The 27,470-nt window shown below is 54.7% G+C and overlaps 1 protein-coding gene across 3 annotated transcripts; it reads left to right on the forward strand.

The window, feature by feature from the left end:
- Positions 1-662: 662 nt before the first annotated feature.
- On the forward strand, positions 663-24,309 carry GPR156 (G protein-coupled receptor 156). 3 transcript variants are annotated; one of them, XM_061365421.1, is made up of 11 exons: positions 663-722; positions 9,042-9,210; positions 11,566-11,702; positions 13,854-13,989; positions 15,138-15,248; positions 16,206-16,331; positions 16,787-16,875; positions 19,440-19,614; positions 20,049-20,285; positions 22,091-22,249; positions 22,781-24,309. In XM_061365421.1, the coding sequence occupies exons 2-11, from the start codon at positions 9,106-9,108 to the stop codon at positions 23,969-23,971; spliced, it is 2,466 nt and encodes an 821-aa protein (XP_061221405.1). In that variant the 5' UTR covers positions 663-722; positions 9,042-9,105; the 3' UTR covers positions 23,972-24,309. The 3 variants fall into 3 exon arrangements, with proteins under 3 accessions (XP_061221405.1, XP_061221406.1, XP_061221407.1); XM_061365422.1 differs by having other exon boundaries at positions 9,068-9,210; XM_061365423.1 differs by lacking the exon at positions 19,440-19,614 and having other exon boundaries at positions 16,787-16,882.
- The last annotated feature ends 3,161 nt before the right edge of the window (positions 24,310-27,470 follow it).

Here is a 27,470-nt window from a genome sequence, read left to right on the forward strand (position 1 = left end):
GAGGGCAATGAGGATGCCGAGAGGTGGTGGGTTTGTCCGTGTGACACTGAGCGTTGCTCATGCAGGCATACCTATTGCAGTAGTCACGTTGGCTACCCCTAGCCCTAGGGCTGCACAAGGAGGTCATGGAGCACAAAGCTGTGCTTACTCGTGTTTACTCACCTTCTCCAGCCGGTTTTGCCACAGATGTTGGGGTTTTTGTGCTGCCTCAGCTGCAGGCAGCGCCGGAGCCAGGTGGCTTATTACCAGCGGGGCCAGCGACAGGAGATGGGCACAGCGGGACAGCCCATGGGGATAACGGGCTGTGGCACCGGTATCAGGTCAGACGGGGCCGGAGGGCTGCTGGGCTGCGCCGCTGGGGTCCCGCTGTCCCCGGCTCTGAGACAGGCGGTGTTTTGGGGAACGGGTGCACGGAGCCGGCACCCGGGCTCTCCCCGCACTGCTGTGTTCCGGGTTAGGGGCGAGCAGCGCCCACCCCGTTAGAGGCGCTGGGGCCGATGCCCGCCCTGGCAGGAGGATTGCGGCCGGGCCGACCCGACCCGATCCGATCCGGGGCGCTGCGGGGCGGTGGCGAGCACGGAGCCCCGGGAGCCGCGCCCCGCTCCGCCCCGTCCCGACCCGCTCCGCTCCGCTCCGCCCCGCCGGGCCGGTGAAGGAGCCGCGGCCGGTCGGAGGCAGCCGCCCGCAGGTCCGCACCCCGCGCATGGGCGCCGTCCCTAAAGGTGGGTCGGGGGCTCCGCTGGGGAGCGGGGGGCCGGCAGCGGCGGATGGGGCTGCCCCGCTCCCCCCATCCAGCAGCGAGGCCGTGGGGCTGGGCTGTCAGAGGGCGGAGGGAGCACCCCGAGCCCCCCCGTGGGGTCAGCGGTGGCTGGAAGGCCGGGGTTGGGGGCGCGCTTTGGGGATGGAGCGCTCCCCGTTTGCCGTTCGCTGGTTCGGAGGTGCTTGGAGCGCACGCCTGAGCTCGAAATGGTGGTGGGTTTTCTCTGGGAAATACCGTCCTAAAAGGTCCAGGCAGGCTGCAGGAGCGGGAGGCTGCCGGCACTTCGCAGTGGGAAAGGGGCAGTTGGCAGGATGCAAAGATGAGGAGTTGCAGCGCTGGTTGGTTTGTCCTAAGGAAGCTGCCGCTGGGCAGGCTGCGTGCCTTGCGGAGTTTAGTTTGGGGAGAAGAACGGGTGCAACCGACCCCGCAGTGCAACTGCCTGTTTGTGGGGAGAGGGGCCCGGGTGCCCTGTCAGTGCTGGATCCACACTCCTGCCCCAGCTTGCCGGGGGTGACAGGGCCCTGGGAGGCACTCCTGGACCTGACACATCTGCTCCTCTGCTGCTGGAGTTGAGCATCACGCAGCACCCAGGGGCTTGGCCATGTCTCGGGGTGGGGGGCGGTTCATGGAGCCTTCACCCAGCCCTGGATTTTCCGCTGCCCCACAGGTGCTCTGCAGCCTGAGAGGGGCAGGGAGGAGGCCAAGGAAACCGGATCGCTGGTAACCGGGAGCTGTCAGGGTTGAGTTGCAGCTGCCGCTTCTTATTGCATCCTTGATGTAGCTGCCGCATCGCGGGGCACTGCGTGCGCCTCTCCTGTTGCAAACCCTGGGCTTGCACAGTTTACAAGTGCTTCCCACCCAGGCTCAGTCATGCCTCCTATTCCGGAGCTGCGCCTCTCCACCCCTGAGCAAGCCTCGCTGCTGTCTGCAGGGAGCCCTGCCGGGCAGACCCTGTGGAATGCTTGGTGCGGCCCTGCCCCTTGATGGGGCTTTGCCCAGCACAGAGTGGAGAAGCAGGAGCAGGGGACCACTGGGTGCAGTCGCTGCGGTGGCCGGGAGGGGAGCAAGATGAGCTGGGGGCATCTCTGGTCCTCAGCGCCTTGAGTCGAATCCGTCTGCTAGGGGGAAATACCCCCTGCTGCTCTATCAGCAGGGGCTGCAGGGCTCTGTTCTGCCTCCTCTGTCAGGGATTGATTCCCAAAATCCCACCAAATCAAACAGAGAAGAGGCCTTGCTCGGATCAGCAGCTGTCCCCATGCTCAGGGCTGTGGGGCTCTGCAGCCCAGCCATCCTATCCTGCCCATGAAAACACTGCTTGCTGGTGCTGCGAAGGCTGTGAGGGGATGGTGTCTGGTTGCACGAAGGTTTCTCTCAGCTTTGGAAGGAGGGCACAGGCTCCACCTGAAATGTAACTGCATGAAAATACTCCCTCTGTGGCCTCTGCCTCCCCTGCATCTGATAGCTCGGCAGCCGGCAGCTTCAGTGAGGGTGAGCCGCTGCTGTGTAATTAAGCCATACACACCTCAACCACAAGGCAGATCTCTCCTGTAAATCAAAACACTAAATCGTCGGGCTTTTTTACCTCTCATTCGTGGCAGCAGTTGGTTAAGAGGGGAAAAACGGCAAGCAGCACCGTCCCGTGAAGCTGTTTAGCATGTTGCAGGTCATCAGGCAAACACTCCAAAGGCAGAGGGAGCTGATGGGTGCGAGGGATGCTGGGGCTGCCAGCAGGAGTGCCTGGGGCAGAACTGTGTCTCTGAGCAGCGGCTTGGGGTAGATGCACAAAGCAAAAGGTAGCAGTATTTCATGGGAACAGCCTGGGAAAAGGCAGTTCTTTGAAGGAGGGCTTGTCTGCGGATGGATGGAAGAAGGAGAGGATCATATAGGCAATGGAAGCAATGTGGATGGGCAGGGACCCCAGGCTCTGAGCACAGAGACCTGTTGATGCTGCACTAGGACAGTGCCTGGAATCAGTGTCCTGATGGGAAGTCACACAGCTGCAGCAAGGTGTCCTGTGGCATCCTCGTCCTATGGCATCTTTGTTCTGCAACAAGATGCCAGCTCCCTTGGGCAGGGATGCAGGAGTGATCCCTGTGAGGGATCCAGGTTTAACCAGCTCCGCAGCCAGGGGCTCACTGCTTGCCCTACAGCAACTACCAGGGATGGCAAGTTGTGAAGCGGATGCTTGAGGGTTTTCACATATCTTCTCCTTGGGTGCACCCGGCAGCATGGTGGGCAGGAGCTGTGCTTCTGTGGGCACAGGGCATGGTGGCCAAGCAGTTTTCCAGCATGGAAGTGGCTGTGTGTTTCTGGAGAGGCAGCGCCTGCCTCCCCACTTTTGGGTCATCGACCACATGCCCAGGGCTTGGGATGGGAAACCTCTTGGCACAGGGCTTGGGCACAAGCAGTGAGGTTGCCCCATGGAGGCAGAACAGCACCTATGGGTGTAGTGTCCCACTGGTAAATGGAATGATGAATGAAGTTGTTATGGAATAACGAAAACCCGAGATTTTGCCCAAAGTGGTGAAAATCTCCCCTTGGCCTCGTCCACACAGCGCAGCTACGGGGGCATCCTGCACTGTGACCTCCATCCAGGGGACAGAGGCTTGGGCATGGGAAGGGCTGGGGAGCAGCCCTGCATCTCTTCAGAGCTGTGCTTGGAGCATGTCCCTTGCCTTGTTTCTGGTGGTGGAGCCGTGCCTGCCGTAGCCCCACATCGTGGGTCTGTGGCTGGCAGCAGGGATCCTGACATCTCACATTCATCACAGGAAGGTGGGCTTCCACCTGGGGTACCAACAGTGTCACTGACTGCTGTTGGGAAGGAGCTTTCCAAGGGGCCATGCCAAGCTGCCTGGTGCAAGTGGGGATCAGCTCAGCATGATGGGCAGTGAGGTCCCAACCCTTGGGCTCCCAGCTGCTTCGGAGGGGCACAGACCTGGAGGTTTTCATTCATTTCATCCACACGCTGCTCAGCCCCTGCTACAGCCAGGCACGTGTGAGGGCTTGGGTCTTTGGGTGGCACAGAGTTGCTCAGCAGCAGCTCCAGGGATTTGGCTCATCTCCCCATCAGCTCTGGTCACGTTCCTCTTATCTGCTCCCCTGGTCTCCTGGTATTGCCTCTCAGCTTTCCTTCCTTTGAGCATCTCCAGTCTATTCTGTCTCTATTCCTTGCACACCTATCATTGTACAGTAATTAAGATTAGAGAGTTAAAAGCCTTATCAGCTCCCCAGTGGGAGACGTGTGAGTCAGCTCCTTGCAGGACCGCATGGCAGTTCAGAACAGTCATGGCTTTTTGCATGGAGGTTTCTTTGAATTTAAAACATAACCCAAGGAATCGAAAGGAGCCAGGAGGGAATTTAATCTGCATGTACAAAGTTAGACTAGGGGCAGAGCTAAATGTTCCAGTTTGGTGCCATCCTCCTGAGCTGAGGGACCTACAGGGGACAGACACATGGTTCTGGGGCAATTGGTTCAGAAACTGTTGCCTTCAAGACCCTGGGAGATGCTGTCTGAAATGGAGACGAGGCTCCAAAACTGTAGCTTGCTCCAGTCAACACGAAATTCCAGGTTCCAGTCACCTGATGAGCTGCCCGTGCCATCAGGAGACAAAAGCATCTTGTCCTGCATCTCCTGCCTTTGCATGCAGCAAGGTCCTGCAGCTCCTGGTGGTGATCACCCATACCCTGGGCATGGGTCCTGAGTGGGAGCATAGCCAGGGATGCTGCTTGGTGGGAAGATGCCTCCCTTTGGGCCCTGTGATTTGACCCATTGTGTCACTGTGCCTGATGGGGATGAAGATACCTGAGAGGCCTGGAGGTGGCTCTGGCAATCCCGTGAGCAAGAGCATGGCACAGTCCCTGTGAAGCAGGGTGACAGCGTAGCAGCTCCCCGGTGTTCCCAGGCTTTGGGACCGTGTAACCCAGGTTTTAGGATCGCATAAGTGCAATTTCTTGGTTTTCTTTCCTTTTCCTTTCGTGTTTGCAGGGGAAAGTGACAAGGTCGATGCTGAAGCTTTAGATGTAAATGAACAATAAGCTTCAGATATGCTGTGCATTTTAACTCGTGATTTTTAACTGGCTCCGGAGGGGGGTGTTGCTTGGGATTTTTTTGATCGCCTTGGGGTTGGCAATATTGCAGGTTTCTCAGGTCAAACAAGAAGGGATCTTGTTGGACAAGAAGAGCAGAGGGAAAAGCAGGAGCCTGTCTCAGAAGTGCCAGCATTTTCTGAATTGCAAAACCCCTCTCGTGTTGTTCATCTCGCTGAACAGTTATCCAGAGGATTGTTGGTGTAAGTGTGTGTGGCCTGGCATCCTGTCTAGCAGCCCACCAGAAGACCTCCATCTACCATCAGCAGTGGTACTAACGGCACAGATGGGTGAGCCAGGGTCCTCCTGCTCCCCTCCTGAGGTGGCAGGAGCAGCTCTGCTCTCTGCACATCCCTCCTTCCCCTCCTGCTTGTTCTCTGTCTCTCTGGCATGCAGCAAAGCTGCAGGTTGCAGCTGGCCACGCAATTGTCTTCTTCTCAACAGATGTGCTCTGCTCTTCCCTTGCAGAGGTTCACATGTTCCATTTCTCTGCCAGGGCTGCTATGACCAGACAGGATTGGAGGGTTTATGAAGACTGACACATTTCTGAATGCAGTTGTTCTGTTGTCTGTGATGGGGCATCTTCAGTTTCCCACCAAGCTGCCATATCACCTTGTTCTTTGGGAAGAAATCTCTCTTTCAGTGCTACATCAAGAGTAACTGGTTGGGTGAAATGTTCATTCTGCCTGCTCTGGGCCCATACACGCTGCATCAGTTTTTCAGCCTCTTCAAGTTTGGGGTTTTTTTGCCTCTGTTATTTCAAAAGGAAGTTCTTGAAGGGAAGAAGAAACTGAGAAAGTCAAGATGTGCATTTAGACATCATCAACTGCACCTCTTTTGAGGGGTATTTATGCATTTTGCATTACCAGTTGCTCAGCAGCGGTAAGTCATCTTGGGTCTTGAAGGAGCTGAAGAAACAGGTTTTCCAGCCCTGAAGACCAACCATTAAGATGTCCACGAATTGCTTTTATCTGAATATTGGTTTTAACAGTCAGTACTTCCTTTTTACTTCAGAAGATGATGCTATTATTTTCCATATGGCCCAGTCACTTGTTTCCTATCAGCTTCAGGCTTGTTGGTTCATGCCCACGTGCACGCTGATGCTTGGCCATGGCCATATACTAGCCACTGTGATCCAGCCAGCCAGCAGATGCAATACCACAAAGACCAAGGGAGGCAAGGGGAGGAGAACAAGGCAAGCAGAGCTGAGTGAGGCTTTCGCTTCACTGGACGTGTGGCTGCTCCCTGGTGTGTGCAGGCTGTCAGAAACTGCTCTCTCGGTGTTCCCCTATGTCTGCTGTTTGAAAATCAAACAACAGTAAACTCCACTGACAGTCAGCATCGCTCTCTGGCTCCCCTTTTCCCTCTGTGATGGGCAGGCTAACAGGAGGTGTTAATGCCCTCAGCCTTTCCTCATTCTAAGAGCTGAGTTTTCCTCTGAAATTACCCAAATGGAAGCCTAACGTTTCCAGAGTGAGAAACACACAAAAGGAGAACTAACTTCTGATGGGTGATGAAGGGATAGAGAGCCACCTTCTGCAGGTCTTGGGGATACTGGTGAACAAAAACTGGATGTGATCCGGTTTCAGTGGGTGCTTGAGCCCCAAAACCACCCATGTGCTGGGCTGCATCAAAAGGAGCGTGAGGAGCAGGTGAAAGGAGGGGATTCTCCCCCTCTACTCTGCTCTCATGAGACCCCCCCCCTGCAGTCCTGGTCCCCAACACCAGAGGATGTGGAGCTGTTGAAGTGAGTCCAGAGGAGGCCATGGAGATGCTGTGAGGGCTGGAGCAGCTCTGCTCTGGAGCCAGGCTGAGAGAGCTGGGCTGGGTCAGCCTGGAGAAAAGAAGGCTCCTTAAGGGGAGACCTTAGAGCAGCCTTTCAGTACACAAAGCGGACATATAAGAAAGACAGAAAAAGGCTTTTTCCTGTGGCAGATGGTAAGAGATGACAGTTTTAAACTGAAAGAGGATGGATTTGGGTTGGATGTAAGGAAAACATCTTTTATAATGAGGATGGTGAGGCCCTGGTACAGGGTGCCCGGGGAAGCTGTGGCTGCCCCATCCCTGGCAGTGTTCAAGGCCAGGTTGGACACAGGGGCTTGGAGCAACCTGCTCTAGTGGAAGGTGTCCCTGCCTGTGGCAGGGGGGTTGGAACTGGGTGAGCTTTAAAGTCCTTTCCAACCCAAACCATGCTGTGATTCTGCTCCAGAAGTGATTTACCAGAACTGTTGGGTGTTTTTGCCTTCAAAACAAACCCCCAAAACCCAACAAGTCTCTGTCCTCAAGAGACCCCACGTCTTAAGCATTTGTTTTCTTACCTGTGTTGGTGTCTGTCCCCCCCAGTCATTGGAACCTCACTCGGAAGGGCAGTGACCCCCCTCCCCAGCGCTTGTCCCCCTTGGATGCTCTCCAGGCCATGGAGCAGCATTCCTGCTGGCTGGAAATACCAGTTGCCTTGTGGCAAGAGCCACACTAGTGCCTGCTTTGTTGCATACTAATGAGTGCTAATTGGCCTGGTTATCGATGTTGTGTGGGAGCCGTTAGCACCATGTCTCCTGATGCGATGAAGGGCACGGGAACCCCGAGAGGGTGGCCCTGCTTGGAGGGGGAAAACATCACCAGGGTTTGCTACAAGCTATAAGGAGAGAGGGAGGCTTGATGGAGAGTGCTCTTGAGAAAAGCCTCTATCATGCATGTGGGTAATGTGTGATATTGTGTTTGCAGGATGCGTTGAGCTGATCTCATCGGGGGTGGTCCTGGTGCAGGCAGGACAGCATCCAGACTCACAGCACACCAGGGCTTCTGCCTGCAGAGGAGTTGCAGTTGTTGCTGCAGAGGTGGCTCTGCTCATTGTGGACGTGTGGCCTGTTCAGCTGGGACTTGTAAGTGACTTCTTTAAAGCTCGGAATCAGTTTACACCAGCTGGGAACGGCACCCGTAGCTTTTCTGGCATTTGAATCCTGATGAGTATCTGCCATGAAGATCAGCAAGTTTCAGACCAGGTCCTGGTGACCACGGTTCATTTGTATTCACTCTTCCTTTGTTCCTGTAATGCCGGGAGCTTTTCCAAAGGAAGGACTTGTAAGGAGAGGGGATCAAAATGTCGGGAGTAGCAGGAGGGAAGGATGGAGCAGCGGGCAGGCGCACGGTGTGAGCACAGGGGATGCTCAGCCGGGATGCAGCCCGCAGGAGCACGATATGGATATACTTTTCCCTCCCACCAGTTGTTAGGAGCAAATAGGGAACGAGCTATTATGCTTCCTCCCCAGCTGCTAACGACGGGAGACTTGCTTATGGTCGTGCACTGGAAGCTAATTAAAACCAGTGACAATGGTAATTGAGTAAGGATGCTTGAGGATAAGTATGACCTCATGTCTAAAATGGTAATGAAGCCTATTAAAATCCCCACCAAAAAGAGAAATGAAAGAGGGAACAGAGGCAAAGGTGGTTGCGAGGGGAGCGGGAGCAGGCGGGGACAATACCTTGGCAGCCAGAGCGCCGGGAGGGATGGGGAGCACGGAGGTGCCAGGCTTTTAAATCTCCTTAATAAAGAGCCCGCTCCTCAGCTGGCTGGGGCTGCTGCCTGGGCCACGTCAGCCAAAACACTGTGGTACGTGTGTAATTCAAGTGCCTTCCTCCCCTGCTCACCCGGGACGGGGTGTAGGTCCCATTAACACTTGTTGCTGTTTGTTGTTGTCTTCACTTGCTGGTTCTTTGCCTGAAGAAGTGAACGTGCCAGGAAATGGCAGCAGCTGCTGGCATAGGAGAGACCTGTGGAGAGATGTCCTCAAATCACACTGGTGTGGGGTGGTGGGTTGCATCAGGCGATCAAGCTGTATCAGGCTTGGGGTGCCAGGTGCCACATCCAGCTCGGAGCAGCACAGCTCCTGGGGTGGAGTCCTCAGCTAGGGTGCAGGGGCCAGGGGCTGCAGTGACTCTGCTGTGTATTGCTCTGCAGGGTGGTACAGCAGGGCTTGGGATGCCACCGTGCTCCATGGGAACGTGCACCCTGTGCTGACTCCGCTCACTGCAGAGGACACCCCGAGGGACGGCGGGAGGTGGGTGCTCCCTGTCCTGGCTCTGGATGTGCGCTGCATCAGTTGGGGTAAGCTCAGCTCCGGGCTGCTGGACCCCTTCCTTTCACCCTCCTGATGGGGGGGATGTGGTATACACCAAAGGCTTCCTCCTGTTGGAGAAAGCTGTCCCCCATCCTTCTGGCAGGGGTGAAGGTACGGCTGGATGACGGCTGAGGATGTGCTATGGAGCCAGGATTCAACTGCTCCCAGCTCTGCAATGGCAGCTCCAGTTTTGGCAGCCAGGAGCAGCATCAGCGGGCGCTGCAGGAGCTCTGCACTGTCACAGTGGTACGTACGGAGGTAGGGGAGCGCTCTTGGCAGAGGTTGGCTCGGCAAGGAGTGGGTTTAGGTGGAGGGTTGGAGAAGGGGGCACAGCTGTCCAGCCACAGGCAGCGTGCTGTCACCTCCTGGGATGGCCTCCAAGACAAGCCCTGTCTAGATGACACCCAGCAGTTAGCCAGAAGGTGAGGAAGCAGCCACAACAGCCAAGTTGTGTCAAGCAGCCCTCCCATGCGTTGCCCAGCACGACAGCCGCTTAGGAGTGGCCTGGGATGCTTCCTCTGCCCTTGACCTTTCCCATCCCCTGGAACTTCAAAGTGCTTTTCAAATATGAATAGAGCCGGATTTAATTAAAAGTCATCATCTGTAATAAGTGGTACCTCCCCCTACCACTAAGCCAGTAGAAATGACGCTGGGATGCACTTAGTTGCAGTTGGCTCTGCATGAGGCTGCTGGATGGACCAGCAAGGCTTGGCCCGCCTGGTTCTCCACCATGTTCGGCAGGACCATGGGCCTTTAATTAGAAGCCCATAAGCTGCCTGGCTCCTCTGGCTCAGGCAGCTGCCTTGCAATTAATATTCCCCCTGCTAGGGTCAGGATTTACTCAGCTCAGCAGCAAACAAAGCGCTCCATCAACTTCAAGCAGCATCAACATCCAGGGAAACAGTGGTTGAGGGGAGACAGGATGTATGTGTTTGGAAAGGAAAGGTGGAAACCACAGAGGTGTTTCTGATGCTTGGGTGGTTCCTGGGAAAAGGGTGCAGTAATGCTTTCAGCAGCGGCCAGCACTGGAAAGATGCTGCTGGTGGATGCAGCTGGGAGTGAAGTGTGGGAGCCCTGGGATGCCAAGTCTGCCCTGCTCGTCTTAGTGTCAAAAGCCAGGTGCTGCTCATGGGCTTGACCAGGCAGGACATAGAAATAGGATGGCATTATGGCCTTGTACCAGCCCTGAGCAGCCCCATCAGCTCCGGGCTGGTACCTAGTCCTGATTCTAGGCAGGTCCTGGTATAAGGGGAGGGAGACCAACCTGACTGACCACCTCCACTGTGATGCGGTCTTCATTTCCCAGAGAGCCAGAAGACCCCCAGGGAATGGGGAGAGGAGGTGGGGAGTAGTTTGCAGGAGAGAGATGAGTCCCCAGGGATGCCTTCACACTGCTGCAAAGCAGGGCTGTATCCCAGCATAACGCAGCAGCAGCAGCTCTTGGCTGGCTGCGTCTCCCAGCCAGGGACTTGCCTTACCCTGAGACCAGAGCAGCTCCAGCCTGTGGGCTGGCAAGAGCCACCCGTGCTCACGTGGCAGGGACACGTTTTTGGTTTAAGAGTTATGTGTTGGCTTTAATTCTCCAGGCTGTGCCATGTTCTTGCTTACCCAGAGGAAAAGGAGCTCAGCTGGGGAAGAGGGAGACAAGGCATTGGCTTCAAATGACCGACTTCCTGCAGATTTATTTCTAGCAAGGCTGAAGCAGAAACAGCTCAGACCTTAAGGGGAGAACTGAAAATCTGGGGCAGTGGCAGCTGTCAGGGAAACAGCTTTCTGCCATACAGATTGCATGCAGGTGAACTGGAATACCTGAGAAAAGACCAGAGAAGTTAGTGAGGAGGTGTGTGATAGCTCAGTCCCTCTCATCTTCCTTCCCCTTAAAGGGAAATTAAGTACAAGTAATACTTGGCTGTGTGTGAGCCAACCCACATGTGCAGACCCTGTTAAAAATGCTGGAGTATTTTAGATCCACAGCGGAAATGGGTTTCTTGTTTCACACGGGATCATTTTATCCAGCCTATGTTAATAGGGAGATCGCAGGGACTATTTTAAATGGAGATGTAAAACCCTAGGGTCGCCTGCACGCAAGGAGCAAGGTGCCTCCATCACGCCCGAGCTGGGAGTGTCCCTCAAAACCCAGTTTTCAGCTGCTGTTTACCAAGGACCAGCAGGGAGAGGTGGAGCCCAGCCCAGTGTGTCACTGCCTAACAGAGCTGACAAACACCATCCCACTCCCAGTCATGTTGCCCAGCTGGCTGGGTACCTGCCCTGTGTAGGGATGAGGGTGGGAGCCAAGGATGCGCTCCCCAGTTCCCAAAACAGTGCTCTACAAACTGGTGTTTTCCTCCAGTGAAAAGTGGGGAACTTCACCTGTTTTCCTGTCTCCCACAGCCAGGTGCCTGAGGTTTCCGAGTCTTGTATGGCTTCATTATGGATTTGGCTAGTTGGCCTTAAGATGAGGGCTCCAGGTCTGCCCTCTCCTCCTGTGTGCTCAGCAAGTGGCAGAGCTTGCATCCAGTATCCACACAGCTCACTAGCCCTGGTCTGGTACAGTGGTGTCAGCAATGTCCTCTTCCTCCTCCCTCCTTCTCCCTCCTGCAGACATCTTCTGACCGCAGTGGGAAGAGCTCCCCATCCTTCTCTGCTGCTCTTCTGGGAGTTGTGTGGACGTTCCTGACTGGAGGAGTCCTGCTGGCACTCTTCTTTCTTGTCTTCACCATTCGCTTCAGGAAGAACAGGTAAGGGCTTCCCCTTCCTGCTATGAGAGCTCCCCTGAGCTCTAGCAGTGGGGTTGGGCTCCTTCAGGACCGGGCTTTGAGCTGATGGCCAGGAGGGTACAAGACTGAAGGAGCAGCACGGGGCAAGCAAAGGCAATTCCAGGGATACTGCAGCTTTCTCCACTACACCCAGTGTTGATCACTGGTGGAGACAGTCCTGCTCGGACTGCTCCGTTCCTCCCAAAAGCAGGGAGCTGTGGACAAGAAAGTGCATGGATGCCCTCCAGTTTGGCACAGGCAGCAGTGCATGGTCTCATCCCAAAGGTGCCATTCAACAAAACCATCAACAGGACTGAGCAGAAAGAGACCCCGGTGTCTTTCTCCACTCCACAGTCCTGAGAGCATCAGTTTGGGCAGCATAGCTCCATGAACAAAGCTGTTACTCTCTCCACAGTGTGCACATGTCCTTCTGCTGTTGGGCCACAGGTTGGTGGTTGTGCATACTGGGGGGGAGCACGACCCCCATTGGTAAGAGAAACTGGTGTTGAAGTGCAGCCTTTCCTTGGTACTGCTGAGTGGGTACAAGGATGTAAAGGATGTAAAAAGTCCTGCTCCCCTGAATGCACCATAAATCAAGCAGAAGGCTCTGTAAACCTGCTGCAGCCAGCACTTAGCCTTCCTCAGCAATCCCGAATGTCTCTCCTGCCTTCTTGCCACATTCTCCCCAGCTTCATTGGTCCCTTGGTCTCTCAACTACTTCTTCCCCACAAGATACATCCCTCTTCCAAGCTTGAGCTTGAAAAGCCTTTGTGCTCCCTGTGCTGTTGTTTGGCACAGAGATGTGCACCTGTACGCAGGCTGGGCTGCTGCTGTTTCAGTGCTCTGGTTAAGGACCTTAATGTTCCTTCTGGCCACCATGCATTCAGGAGGGTCCTGCTCCTAGGGATTTCTATTGGGCCTTATGACCTGCATCCTGGCCTCAAGCACTTGATTTACTGAAGCAGAGTGGGGATGGGTTTGGTGACCATCTTAACTGATTACCAAATGATTTAGGCCCCTGAAGTTATTCCCAGAGCAAGCTGTAATGAATGCGTGTTCTTTATTTGCACTGTAGCAAATAAACACTGGTCTGTGTACTGAACCTCGGAGGGCAAAGGAGGCCTTATTCAGCGTGCAGCTGAGAGGGTGAACTGAGGAGTATCTTTCCCAGGGGCTGAGTCACAGCAAGGAAGGCAGGGGAGGGAGAGAGCCAGGTTGAGTCCCAGGCTCTGTGTCTGTGAGGCTGCAAGCCAGGAAGGAGCACAAGGGTAAAGAAATGAAATGACTTAGGAGCAGAAGGGATGGCAGGAGCTCCAGCTTTCACTTTGCTGGAGAAGGGTAACAGGTTGAGAGAGATTGGTGTGTTGATTCTCCCCTCCCTGAGTACAGTTACAGGATTATGAGTGATGGGGTGAAATTACAGAGGGGAAGCTGTAACCTGAACGTTGCTGGCAGCTTCCTGATGTTGAGGCTGTGCTGAGGGTGGAGGTGTCTCCTCCAAGGAAGGAGCAGTGGGAAGAACCTGTTCCTGGAGGCATTTGTAGCTGCTGTACCCAAAGCTTACTGTTGGGGACAGACACCCTGGCTGCTTTGATGAGGTTTTTCCACTTCTGCTCCTTTACAGCAGAGGACAGTGGAGGAAGATGTTGGCCATGAATCGGGGGGCAGAGCTGGGTGCTGTGCTGTGTGCACATGGGACATGCTTCCCCTGGCTCTGTGCTGTCTGTGGGGATGTGTGGCCGCTTTATTTTGTCCATAAAGACACTGGCTTAAGCTGTCTCAGGGGTGCTTTTCTGTGCCACAGAACCATGCAAGGGGTAGAGGTGCCATGGGGCAAGCCTGGTATCTGTGTGCTTTGGGGAGAAGGGATCTTGCTGTCCTATAGTAGTGGGGTAAGGCAAAATGAATGCTTTAAGGAGAATGAAGCCCTCCTTAAAGGGGAGCATAGGGTATGCCCATGGAGCAATGGCTGAGCTTCTGGAGGAGGGAGGTGTGAAGAGCAGGGCTTGGGAGGAGACAATGTGTAAGCATCCCTTATGGCCATCATCATCCTTGTAAGGGGACCTTCCCCCTGTGCTGCCAGGTCATGACACTCAGTAACCATCACCACCTTCCCTGCTTTGTTTCCTGGAGGATCGTGAAGATGTCCAGCCCCAATCTGAACATTGTGACCCTGCTGGGCAGTGGCTTGACTTACACCAGTGCTTACCTCTTTGGGATTCAGGAGCAGAGCCTGCCGTCCGGAGACTCGGTGGAAAAGCTTATTCAGGTGAGTGAGAGGTTTGGTGGAATGGGTGCCTTCATACATGCACGCGTGTGCATGTACATACATGTTCGCACATGCTCTGTCTTGGCTGCAGCCTGTCACCACCTTGCTGCTGGGCACGTTTGGCTTTCCACATACACAAAACACAACTGGACACTTCCCATCTGAATGGCCTTTGCTGTTCATGCAGGCCCCAGTTGCAGGTGTGATTCTTGGCTACACAGCAGATCCTGATCAATGCACTGCCCTGTGTGATGAGCCCCCATGCGCTGGCATGGGTCAGCCACCCTGCCACACTGACAGAGAGCAGCCCCTGCTGTCCTGCTCAGCCACATTGAGGAAAATCAATGGAGGTGCCATTTATGGGTGCTGGGACCCTCCGTGCCCCTGCTGCTCACCAGATGCCTGCCTCTTCCTGCCTGCCTCTCACGGTGGGGAGCAGGAGGCAGCCTGCAGAGGAATGGAATCACAGAATAGTTTGGGTTGGAAGGGACCTCCAAAGCTCCTCTAGTGCTACCCCCTGCAATGAGCAGGGACATCATCAACTAGATCAGGTTGCCCAGAATTGCACCCAGCCTGACCTTGAATGTCTGCAGGGATGGGGCATCCACCACCTCTCTGGGCAGCCTGTGCCAGTGTTTTATCGCCATCATTGTAAAGAATTCTTTCCTCACATCCAGCCTGAATCTCCCCTCTTTCAGTTTAAAACCATCATCCCTCATCCTGTCGCAACAGGCCCTTCTAAGAAGCCTCTCCCCATCTTTCTCATAGACCCCTTTTAAGAACTAAAAGGATGCAATAAGGTGTCCCCAGAGTCTTCTCCAGCTGAACAACCCTAGCTCTCAGCCTTTCCTCATAGCAGAGGTGCTCCCTCCCTCTGATCATGTTTGTACCCCTCCTCTGGACTCTCTCCAGCAGGTCCATGTCTTTCTGGTACTGAGGACTCCAAAGCTGGACACAGGTGGGGTCTTAGGACAGCAGAGCAGAGGAGCAATGTGTGCCTTTTCACCCATTTCACCCTATGGTCAGTGGGGTGATGTGATGCGACCCTCTGCAAGGCACATGTGCACCCACGTTTATTGCACCCCAGGGAGGGAGGGTGCGGGTGTCCCTGTGAGCTGCCCCCTCAGTCCCTCGCTCTGCCCCGGCAGGTTCGGCTCTGCCTGCTCTGCGTGGGGACCTCGCTGGTGTTCGGCCCTGTCCTGGGCAAGAGCTGGCGGCTCTACCGGGTGTTCACCCAGCGGGTGCCGGACAAGCGGGTGGTGAGTACACAGCACCCGGGAGGGGCGAGGGGACAGCGGGAACCCCAGGCTGGTGTGGGGTAGCAGGGACCAGCATCCCATGGTGAGGATGGGTGCCACTGTCACAGCGCTGCTTTCACACCGGGCTGGGCACTGTGCCTCTGTTCCTGCACAGAGAGACGTGAGCAGGCAAGCAAGTGCTCTGCCAGGCTGCCTGTTCCCTGGTGGAACATCCCAGCCCCATCACCAAGAGAGATCTTGTTCTCATTTTACATTGGCCACGTGCCTTCATTACGCTATGCACCGCTGTTTGTGCCCAGGTCCGGGGTGATGGGTTCTGTGGGAGGAAAATAAAGCAGGTATCCTCAGGGGTGTGTGGTCTTCTCTTGAAGGAAGGAAGGGAGAGCTGGGTGCTCCTCTGCAGCACTGGAGGAAGGGGATACAGCAGCTGGGAGGGAAACGGGAGCCAGCTAGGTATGGATTCATGTGTAACAGTGCCTGTACAGCTTTTGGTGGCTGCTTTCCAACAGTGAAAAAATTAAGTCTCAGATGAAAGGTGAGATGAGAAGTGGGTACCAGCAAGCACTCCCATTCCTGAGGCACCAGGACCTGTGATGCTTGCAAAGTTATAACCCTGCCAGCTTTTTTTCCCCAGTGTTTTGGTCTCCGCTTGTGATACGAGCGTGAAGAATGATGCTCTTGTTTTGGAGAGCTGTTTTCTGTCATAGCATTTACCAGCTAGCTCCAGCATCGGAGGGATGCTGGTTAGCCTGGTTAGGTCTCCAGGAGTTTGAGTGCTTGAGACAAAGATCTTGTGGCTGACTCAGATGTAGGTGAGCCACTGGACTCCACTCTGGGAGAAGCATTAGGCTGGATGTATCCCTTGGAAGAAACACCCAGATGGAGACCCAAGGGGATGGAGGTCATTGGTGCCCATTTGCCCCTCACCGTAGCGTTTGCTTCTTGCATTGTTTGCAGATTATCAAAGACCTCCAGCTGCTGGCGATGGTGGCAGCGTTGGTGCTGGCGGATGCTGTGCTGCTCTTGACGTGGGTATTCTCTGATCCAGTCCAATGCTTCCGAAGCCTCAGCGTCTCGCTCCGGGTAAGAGGATGAGCAGGGACAGGGGAAGGTTGCCCTGGGTCCTGTCTGCTCTCTCTGCACTAAGTGGATGGTTGGGTGTTTGGAGGTGCTGTTTAAAAACATAGAAAGAAGAAGCCAGCAAGGCTTTTGGGTGCTCTGGGTTGGGTTTGTGTCCAGTCTATTGCAGACGTGAGGGTCTGCTGCAAAATTTCCAGGCCTGTGCAGGTCACCTGGGTGACACAGGAGAGGTCCATGGCTTCTGCACATGCTTTAGAGAAAAGTTCAACCAGCCCTTTTGGCAGCAGAGGGCCCACATGTTCCTTGCTTTAATCCCCCTGGCAGCACCAGCTTTGGCCATTCCTTTAGGGATTTACAGAGCAGACCTGCTCGATGTGTACACCTATGTGGCCAAGGCTCTGTGCTGGCTCCCAGGCCAGGGCAGCAGCCTTCACTCCTGCCTTCCCCTTGCCTCCTAGGCGACAGAGAAAGGCATGACCTGCTCAGTGAGCCGGGTGCAGTCCTGCGCATCTCTTTATTCCGACCTTTGGCTCGTTCTCATTTTAGGGTTTAAGGTACGTAACCTCTTTATTGATTCTCCCATTGTGGCTGTCCTCTTCCAGCCTCACAGCCTAAACTGTTCAGCAGTGTTCTTAGTTTCGCTGCCTGCCTAAGCTACATGCCTACTGCACATTCCTGTTCATCCTGGAAGCACTCTCATCTCCAGTCCTTCCCACATGGATGTTATCTTGCATTCCCTTGTAAAAGCTGTTAGCTACTTTTGCCCTGCTTCCCCATCTCTTTCACATACACTGTGCCCATACTGATGGTCCAGTTCTCTCCCTGCAACTTCTCCTTGCCTCATCCATCTCCCTTCTTCAAACTTGTGTCTTACTCTTTTCTAAAGCAAGCTTTTTCCATAAGGCCTCAGGTGTTTGTGCACTGCAGAGATGCACTCTGTGGCTCAGCCCCTGAGTCCTCTGACTCCAACTCAAGGAGGTGCTGATGACAAGCCTTGGTGCCTACCCATACAGGATGTGTATCAGCTAAATTATACCACTGCGGTACACTTTCACTGAGGTAGCTCTGCTCATGGCCATTCTTATTCCAGGAGAGTTATGTGCACTGATGTAACTATGTAGGTATAATTACAGCTGTAATTATCTGTGGTCTCATGTGTCCCTAGGTTGGCAGAGGCTGGACGCATTTCAGAAAGCTGATGTTGACGAAGCTTGTGAGATCACAGCCTTTCTTTGGGAATAGCTCCATCTCTGCCTGCAGTACAGGCAGTTCCTTTCTGACTCAGTGTAAAATAGAATCACAGAATGGTTTGGGTTGGAAAGGAACTTAAGATCATCCAGTCCCAACCCCCTGCTGTTGGAGAGATGCCTCACCCTAGACCATGTCACCCAAGGCCCTGTCCAACCTGGCCTTGAACACTGCCAGAGATGGGACATTTACTGCTTCTCTGGGCAATCTGTGCCAGTGCTTCACCACCCTCACAGTAAAGAACTTCTTCCTATATCTACCCTGAACTTCCCCTGTTTCAGTTTGAACCCATCACTCCTTGTTCTGTCGCTGCAGTCCCTGATGAAGACTCCCTCTCCAGCATCCCTGTAGCCCACTGACCATCTACCCAAAACTGTAGGAAAAAGAACAGAAAGAGACTTTGCGAAATGGCCAAGTCCTTTTCCCCACTACACTTCATTTTAAATACATTAGTCTAGCCTGCCCTTTGAAGTCCTTGGGTGCTAGGGACTGCAGGCATTCCCTGGCCTTTGGTGCTGTGTCTTCACCTCTCATTTTGTCTGCAGTTTGTGTTAGGGTTTGGACAGGTAATGCTTTCACCTACAGCTCCTACAAACTTGAAATCAAACATCCCCATTGCCAGTCCCAGGTACTCTTCCTTAGCATTGTGTTGGACCTGATCCTACTGGAGCTGTTTCTTTAGTGGTTTCTCTGGAGTTAATCTGGATTTACACTCACATGAGAGCAGGCTCCATCTCTGCGCGTACATAGCACTTCTTAGCTTCCACAGCACTAATGTGCTCAGCCCTTTGTGAAACCACTCAGTTTATTACCCTGGTTTTCCTGGCCCAGCACAATGAACAGAAAGGATTGGCCAAGGACATGCCTGGAATTAGGAGCACAGTTCTTCTGCTCAAGATTAAAACAAACAAACAAACAACTTAGCGCTGTGCTCACTGAAAACCCTGCTTCAACAGACAGCAGTGCTGTTGTCTGTGTCCCAGATAGATTATATGCATTTTAATGCGACTTTGGTGCTGGATCTTTTCTTGCTCAGGGATTAAGAGCTGGCTTGCCTTTGGCCATGTACTTGGAGGTGTGCCATGGTGAACATGGTTAGGATCCAGTGCGGATCCCATGAAGCAGGGATGGGCATCAGCCTAGTTTCCAGGGAGGCACATCTTGCTACTACAACCCCCCTCAGGAATTCATGGTGCTCTCAAGTTGGGAGTCTCACCATAGACCATGGACATGAACACATTTTGCCTGTAAGTGTCCCTCCAGACTCTGTTCCTGGCAGTGGCCATTGTGGTCATCAAGCAGCCACAGCATGGAGGGGTCCAGAAGGATCTACAGTACATTTGCACCGTAGGTCACAAAGCACTGCTCGATGCCCAAATAGCAATTCAACATCTTCTAGTAAAAGGCCAACTGTTGAACTTACTGGGTAGCACAGGAGTGATGTAGGAGTCCTGTTCCATATGTCCTGGGTCCTTGCAGGAGCAGGGATTTTGTTAGATGTCCAGGTTGGACAGAGCCTTGGGTGACACGATCTAATGTGAGGCATCTCTGTCCACGGCAGGGGGTTGGAACTGGATGATCTTAAGGTCCTTTCCAACCCAAACCAGTCTGTGATTCTATGATTCCTAAGGCAAACCATGCCTTGAGCTACAGAGGTGGGCAAAAATACTCAGCATTTCCTGACAGTGTGCCCTGGGAAAGGAGGAATTCATCCTGCCGGGTAGTTTAATCCCAGGCTCGCTGGAAAGATGCACATGTGGGGCACCGTGACAAGGAAGCCTGCTCTGAAACAACTGCCCTGCTCCAAGGGAGAGAGGGCTTCTGTGTACAGCGCACTTCACTAGCCCCTGTCACTGCTGTTAGGGTCAGGCAGGAAACAGCCAAGGGAAGGGAGAAGGATTGCACCTGGGAGTTTCCTGGATTTCTATTTAAAGAGGAACCGAGTACATCCTCTTCCCTCCAGTCTAAACCTCCGCTTCTTCTGCCTTGCTTTTTCCTCCTGAACGTCCTTCTGAATCTCCTTCCTGCTCCCTCAGAGGTATGTCATTGCTCCTTGATGGCACTGCTGCATCCCTGCAGGGATCTCTGTCTCTTGTCTGTCTTTGCTGCTCCTGCTCCAGGCCGCCCAAGGAGAGGTTTTCACATCTTGCCTCTCCCACCCATGCCCTGCTCTGTGGCATCACCTTCAGACCTGACCCTCAGCTCCTTGTGCCCCTTAGTCGGGACCCCCAGGGCCTGCCAGCACCTTCACTCCTGCCTTCCCCCCCAGCCCCACTTCTGACCCACAGCAGCACGCGGGGCGTTTGCTGCAGCGTCACCACCCCGCACTGAAGGGCTGCATTATAGATCAAAGAGCGTTAATTAGGATGGCGCTGAGTGTATCTGAGCTCACCGGGCTCAGCAGGACGTGGGGGTTGGCACCATCAGGCTGTAATTTTCCACACTCTGGAAACCTCTCTTTTCTGCTTCCAGAGCATCCTCCTGCTGTACGGGACCTACTTGGCCGGTCTGACCGACAACGTCAGCTCCCCGCCAGTCAACCAGTCCTTGACGCTCATCGTTGGGGTCAACCTCGTTTTCCTGGCTGCCAGCACTGTCTGCTTAGTTCACCGCTTCTTCCGTGCTTGGCACAACTTGCTGTTTGGTTTCACCTCTGGAGGCATCTTCGTGTGTACAACCACGATCAACTGCTTCATCTTTGTCCCACAGGTATGCTGTCACGTCTGTCCCACCGCCTGCCTGGAAACAGGCACAGGTTTGGACATTGGGAACTGCAGCCGTGTGGCCCAAGCTGCTTATTTTTCTGCTTCTTTCCCCACATGTCTGGGCTCACCTGCACACCTCATCCTCCAAGCCCCTCATGGCTCTGCTTCCCCCTGCAAGTCCCTTGAGTCTCCAAGAAGTGCAGTGCATTGCAGAGGGGATGCTCAGAAACCCATCCTGCATGAGCGTGCCATGGGTAGCAGCCACACAGAGGGCACACGTGGAGGCGAAGCAGCTGCTGCCCTCCTCCTCCTCTATGTGGGTAGTGGGATCTGTCCTTCACACAGCTGTCTTCTCCTCATACCCCATGCATTCAGTCCCACCAAGGGCAGGGATAGCACCAGGCTCTGGCCATCCAGATGGCCTCACCAGGCTCAGAGTCTTTGTGGCTGGTGGTCCCCAGGAAAGGCTGTCCTCTCTGCTCTCGGAGAAGGAAGCTGGGGTTTGGCACAAGGGAGGAGGAGGACACAGAGGTGTTTGAAGGAAGCCTTTTGTGGTGAGGTGAGGCTCTCCTGCTTCCTGTGTCCTCCAGGAGCAGCCTGGTGTCTGGCCCCAACATTAGTGGGAAAAATGCTTCCATTGTTACAGGGAGAGGAAACAGTTGTTTACTCAGTTTAATGCTTGGAGGGATGTTTGGGCTCAAGGAAATGAGGTGAGAAAGGGAGGAAGAGGTAAATCTGAAGAAAGAGCACATCTGCATAAGAGAGGGTTTGGGGGATCTCAGGGATGTGTATAAATACCGATGGGGGTGGAGCAGGGAAGCGGGAGTCAGGCTGTTCTCCGTGGTGTGCGCTGATGGGACAGGGAACGAAGGGCACAAACTGAAACACAGGAAATTCTATTTAAACATCAGAAAACCTTTTTGGTTTGGGTTTATTTTGGTTTAGTTTTGTTCTGTGGAAGCTGCAAAGCACTGGAGGAGGTTGCCCAGAGAGATTGTGGGGTCTCCATCCTTGGAGGTATTCAAGACCCAGCTGGACATGGTCCTGGGCAACCTGCTCCAGCTGGCCTTGCTTGAGCAGGGTGGTTGGACTAGATGATGTCCCTTCTATCTCAGCTGGTGCAGTGTAACTGCAGGGTCCCAACCGACTGGATGAGCAGCCCTTGGGAGCAGGATCCAAACCTCCCCTGACAAACACCATGCCTGCTGGTGATGCTCTGTCAAGTGTGAGGGCAGAAGAGCTAGGAGCTGTGCTTGCACCCTGCCTGCGCCATTTTCCTGCTGTAGCCTGGGGGCCTTGAGCATTTTATTTAACTTGGATCGTTTAATTCATCAGCTTATTTTTCCTAACGAGCTTGCTCTTCTATTGCTCATCAGAGATCAATAAGCAGCTGGAGCTGGGCTGCACACGGCAGACACTGGATGAGAAAGCAGATACTGAGCATGGCTGGTTTTCAGCTTGTCACGGGTGATTCGGGGATGAGGAGATGTGTGTGACACAGTCTTTGTTTGCCACAGAGTCAGGGAGGGGGCTTTTAACAGTGTGCTCAGAGGATGCAGCGCAGGCACTGACCCTCTGTGCGTTAAGAGCCGGAACCAGGGACAGGGTAGGGCTTGGATGGGTGGGAGGCTCCCAGTGTCACTGCCGTGTCTGTCGCTGCCCGTGTCCGCTCCTCCATCACTCACACCCTGCCTTTGTCTTCCCCTCTCCATCCCTTTGTCTCCTCGGCGCTGGAGCTGCGCCTGCCTCCCGCCGCGCCGGCAGGGGCTGTGCAGTGCCGCACGGATAACGCCCTCCTCTTCTCCCCAGCTCAGGCAGTGGAAAGCCTTTGAAGAAGAAAGCCAAACCATGAGCCACATGGCAAAGTACTTCACCAGCCCCAGCAGGAGCTGCCGCTCGGTGTACAGCGAGGAGCAGCTCTATCAGCTCATAGGGGAGAAAAACTCCATGAGGCGGCTGCTCACCGAGGTACCGGGCTCTGTCGGCCTCTCTCAGCCTCGCCGGGTTCTCCCCTTCCCTTTTGTGGGTTGAAGGCTTTAAAGGGCAATCCCAATCCCCCTCTGGCTTCTTCCCTCCCGAGGGGAGGAGCTGCTTTGTTTTGTCACAGCGCTCTGCACCCCAAAGCACCAAAATGTGAGCATGATCAGGAGGGTTTCAACTTAAAAAAGCAACCACCCCATGGGGAGAAGAGCAGGAGAGCCCGATTCCCACAGCGCAGTCAGAAGTGGTTCATTTAGAGGGGAGGTGCTCTGCCTCCAGCCTCCAGCCTCCTGCTCTGTTTGCACTGCACGGCCAGGGGTAGCTCGGCTCATAGAGCTGCCGGTCCCAGTGCACCCACAGGCTTCCTGCACCCACATCTGGGGGGGTTTGGGGGGCTCCATGGGAGGATGAGGTCACACACTGCTAATGGGCTCTGGTAGAGCGGAGTGATGGCTTTCTGCTCTGTGCCCTCTGCCTGCCCCGTGCTTGATGCTTGACGGGGGTGTGTGTTTGACGCAGAAAAACGCCGTGATCGAGAGCCTGCAGGAGCAAGTGAGCAGCGCCAAGGAGAAGCTGATGAGGCTGATGTCTGCGGAGAGCGGCTGCGACCCCCGAGCGATGCCGCCAGCTCCTTGCACCCGGAGCACAGGGCAGTGTGGGGAGGTGCGGGGTGACTGCTGCCCCCCGGATGTGGAGCAGGACGGGTGGCAGCCTCCCTGCTTGCAGGGTACACCGCCTCTTTGCAGCAATGCCCAGGACCTCCAGAAGCACACAAGCCATGGGAGCCACGAGCCTGTTTGCTCTCGGGTGGTGATTTCTGACAACAGGGATGAAGTAGAATGTGGCCTGGAAGATGTCCAGCAGTGCAGGCCACCCATAGGACAGGGGCAGCCTTCAGAGCAGCTATCGGACCAGGACATCTCGGCTGGGGTGGTCTGGGAGTCGTCCCCCAAAGTCAGCTATGTGAGCAGTGAGAAGCTGCGGGAAATCCTGCAAGACCTGAGCCTGGATGGCAAAACCTACAGCCCAGCATTACCTGGGGGTCTCCCGCATGGCGGCCAGGGCCCCCCAGGAGAGCAGGAAGGAATGTGGAGGGCCCAGGAGGGCTACCTGGGCAGCCATACACCCTTCAGCCCCTACCTGGCGAGACGGCGGCGGAGGATCCCACTGTCCCCTGTCTCTGCCCGCTGCCATGGACACGTGTCCCCTTGTGCCACATGTGGGGGGAAGGAGGCGAGCATTTGGGGCTGTGGGGAGTCAGCACGTATCTCCCTGGGGAGGGAAGGGGAGATGGCTGGCAGAGGGCTCCTACACCCACCAGCACCGTCTCCTCCAGCCACCTCTGGGGAGCCCTGCCTCCAGCCAGAGGGATGGTCAGGAGGGCCGGAATCCCAGGGATCTTCGTTGTGCATCCTGCGGGAGCAGCGGCGGCGGCAGGGCACCCTAAGGGGACCCGCTGAGCCCTCCCTGCGCTCCCTGTACTATTACCCGGACTCGGACTCCAGCAGCAGCAGCTCTGAGGAGCTGTTCCACGGCTGCCACCGGCCCTGCTGCGAGGTCTGCTTCCAGAGCCCGCGCGGCTCCTTGGGCAGCAGCAGCACGGACACGGACACAGAGCCCAGCAGCTGCACAGGCCACTGGACACAGCACCAGAGCGGGCCCCAGCCTGTGGTGAACTTCAAAGAGGACCTGAAACCCACCTTTGTGTGATGGGGAGCAGCCCTGCTCGCAGGCAAGTGCCCTCCTTCCCCTGGAACACCACTTGTCTTCAAAGCCACGTGTGCCTCTGAAGGATGCGTTTTGTGCTGGCATCTGGGGTTGGGAATAAACCTTGCCCTGCTCAGATTGCAGCGTCAGCCTCAGCCTGGTCAGTGGTGACTGCAAACCGTGTTTGGCTGAGGGGTGGTTGGCACTGGTTTTGTCCTGGCTATTCTGGGCAGCTTTCTGCACCCCACAGGTACCCAGCACCTTTGTTCATCCTAGTGCTGGCAGTGGAAAGGAGGGCAGGGTGCCTGGAAGAGCCCAACCTTCATCATCTCAGAGGGCTTTCACTGTGTGCCAGAACCGTGCGTGGCTTCTTGCACACAACAGACAGATGGAGGACTCCTTCCCCCAAGGCTGGTGATGCAGAGCCTCCCACCAGCATCACAACCCGCTGGAGGTGGGAGACGCACGGACACCAGGAGCAGCTGAAGGCTGCTGCTCACCTGGGATGTGCTGCTCCCTGGCAAAGCAAGGACCTCATCAGGAAGCTTTCAGGGTTGGGGTTTTCTAGTAGCATCTGAATGAGGAAATGAAGTCCAAAGGTGATGTCCCTTTGCATTCTGTGTAGTTGCACAGTTGAAGGTGAGACTCTGGTCAAGCTGAAGGGAAAGACAGGCTAGCGATTGTAAGAGAGGATCTGAAAAGGTTCTTCTTGGGTTTGATTTTTGCCTTGTGTTTCTGCCCTTCTGTATGTGTTTGTACGGATCTGGAATGAGGTTTGTTTAAATTAATACGGTCTGCTTAATTCCTATCTTAGAAATATCAAGAACAGTAAATCCAGTGTGCTTGCTTTTGGGGGGGTATTTGTGAAGCATTTCAGCATATCGTTGCCTCCACAGAAGTTCAGGATGCTGAGACCTGACACATGGAGCATAACAAACCCTCTGGAAAAAGGCTTTGTTAAAAGGGCAGGTGACGGAGGAATCCTAAACCTGGTTTTGAATGATGTCCTCTCCATTATCCTGTATGTATGATGGTGAAATCCCTCACTGACAGCTCTGGCTGGGGTGAAATGCATTGACTGGGGTCCCCTAATTCTTCAGGGCAAAACTACAGCAGGGGCTGGAGACAGAGAAGCCCAGGCAAGGTGTGAGGAAGGAAGATCTCCTGTGGTCCCAGCAGAAGGGTGGGCTGCCCTTACTGATGAGGAGGGATGCTGAACAAGCCAGAGGTGGGCAGGAGCAGGGGTCAGCTTAGAAAGGCGTGCCACAGCCTGCCTCTCCACACCACCTTCTTGTGAGCTCCAAAAAGCAGTTTTAACCATCCGAATCCACCCTGTGCCACACTAACACTGCAGAGAGCTTGTGTAGAGCTAGGAAGCACCATACCCCCTGACCCCAAGGGAGCAGGAGCACCCTGTGAGCATGCATGTCTGGGGCACCCAACGCAAGAAGGACGTAGGCCTGTTGGAACAAGTCCAGAGGAGGGCCATGAAGATGCTCTGAGGGCTGGAGCACCTTTTCTGTGGAGACAAGCTGAGTTGGGGTTGTTCAGCCTGGAGAGGGCTCCAGGGAGACCTTAGAGCAGCTTCCAGTGCCTAAAGAGGGGTCTAAAAGAAAGCTGGAGAGAGGCTTTTGACAAGGGGACAGCAAAGGGGGGAATGGCTTTAACATGACAGAGGGGAGACTGAGATGAGCTCTTATGCAGAAGCTCTTCCCTGTGAGGGTGCTGAGGCGCTGGCACAGGGTGCTCAGAGAAGCTGTGGCTGCCCCATCCCTGGCAGTGTTCAAGGCCAGGTTGGACACAGGGGCTTGGAGCAACCTGGTCTGGTGAAAGGTGTCCTTGCCCGTAGCAGGGGGTTGGAGCTGGATGAGCTTTAAGGTCCCTTCCAACCCCAACCAATCTATGATTCCGTGCATGCCAGCACGCAGCAGATGGTGTTTTATAGCCCTCTTTCCTTCAAGAGGTTGGAGCGCATCTGGCGTGCAGAGCTGGGCTGCCGATGGGGTTCCCCCGTGCTGCGCAGCCCCGGGCCGGGGTCTCTGGCCGCCCTTTCCCCGGTGGAGCCCTGGGAGGGTCCCATAGATGAAGCGCGGGTGCTCCTCTTCCATCTCCTCCCGGCCGGGGCTGGGGAAGAGCCGGCTGCAGTTATGCAGTGCTCGCAGCAGGGGCTGCTGCTGCATCACCGGGTGCGGTACCAAACCTCGGGCACCCCACGCTGGGACGCTGTAGGGACACGACTACACATAGGGCAAAGCCTCCTTTCCAAATTGGGACTGACTTCTCCCCACCCCCAAGTATGTTCAGAGTAGCACTTTGCTCTGGGGGTAGGGAATACTGCAGCATGGTCATAGGAAATTATCAACCATGAAGCCACCTGGAAGCAGATGATAGAAAAAATTAACTTGAAATCCACTAGTGAATGCAGAAAAACCCTCCAGAGGACTTTCAACCTGCGGTTTGTTTGTAAACTTATCACTGGAATTTAAGGCAGTTCCTTTTCTGTCTGATGACCAGCAGCCACCAAGTAAAAATTGCATGTCATGTGGATGTATCTACTGAGGAAGCCAACAGCATCCCAGCTTCTATCAGACAGTGCGGCAGCAGGACCGGGGCAGCAATCGTCCCCCTGCACTGGGCACTGGTGAGGCTGCACCTTGAATCCTGTGCTCAGTTCTGGACCCCTCACTACAAGAGAGACATTGAGGTGCTTGAGCAGGGCCAGAGAAAGGCAATGGAGCTGGTGCAGGGCCTGGAGCACAAGTGTGATGGGGAAAGGCTGAGGGACCTGGGGTGGGGGGGGTTTAGTCTGGAGAAGAGAAGGCTTGGGGGAACCTTATCCCTCTCTACAGCTGCCTGACAGGAGGATGGAGTGAGATGGGGTCGGTCTCTTCTCCCAAGGAACAAGTGACAGGACAAGAGGAAATGGCCTCAAGCTGCACCAGGGGAGGGTTAGACTGGAGATTAGGAAGAAATTTCAACACCAAAAGGGTTGCTGCCTAGGGCAGATGTGGTCCTTAGGGACATGGTTTAGTGGTGGACTCAGCAGTGCCAGGTTATCGGTTGGACTTGATGGTCTTAAAGACCTTTTCCAACCTGAACAATTCTGTGATTCTACTTTCTTCATGCACACAGAAGGCTGATGCAGTTCGTCCATGCACATGTGTGTGCAAACACAAAAACCCACTGGTGTTTTTGATGACTCCCAACTCTGGCCTTCTCCTGTATCTACTAAGAAGTATGCACTCAATTCAGGAGGGGAAGAGTCAAAGCACTGTGTGATGGATTGGATTGCCTGTACGTGAGAAGAAAGAACAGAGTGAGGTGATGAACTGCCTTTCATTGACGTTACAGGATCTTTGCATCAGGCACTGCATGGGCACACAGAGGAGCCTTCACGCTGCTTAACTTGAGGCACCTGGCTTAGGCACTGAATTCAGCATTTGGTTCCCCCATGGCTCTGTAGAGTCTTTGGAGGAGCTTGTGTCTTCCCATTAAGCCATTC

Source organism: Neopsephotus bourkii, unplaced genomic scaffold, assembly GCF_033783945.1.
Source record: "Neopsephotus bourkii isolate Nb327-2 ecotype Australia unplaced genomic scaffold, CSIRO-AGI_Nbou_v1 NB_1287, whole genome shotgun sequence".
In the NCBI taxonomy this organism is placed as follows: Eukaryota; Metazoa; Chordata; class Aves; order Psittaciformes; family Psittacidae; genus Neopsephotus; species Neopsephotus bourkii.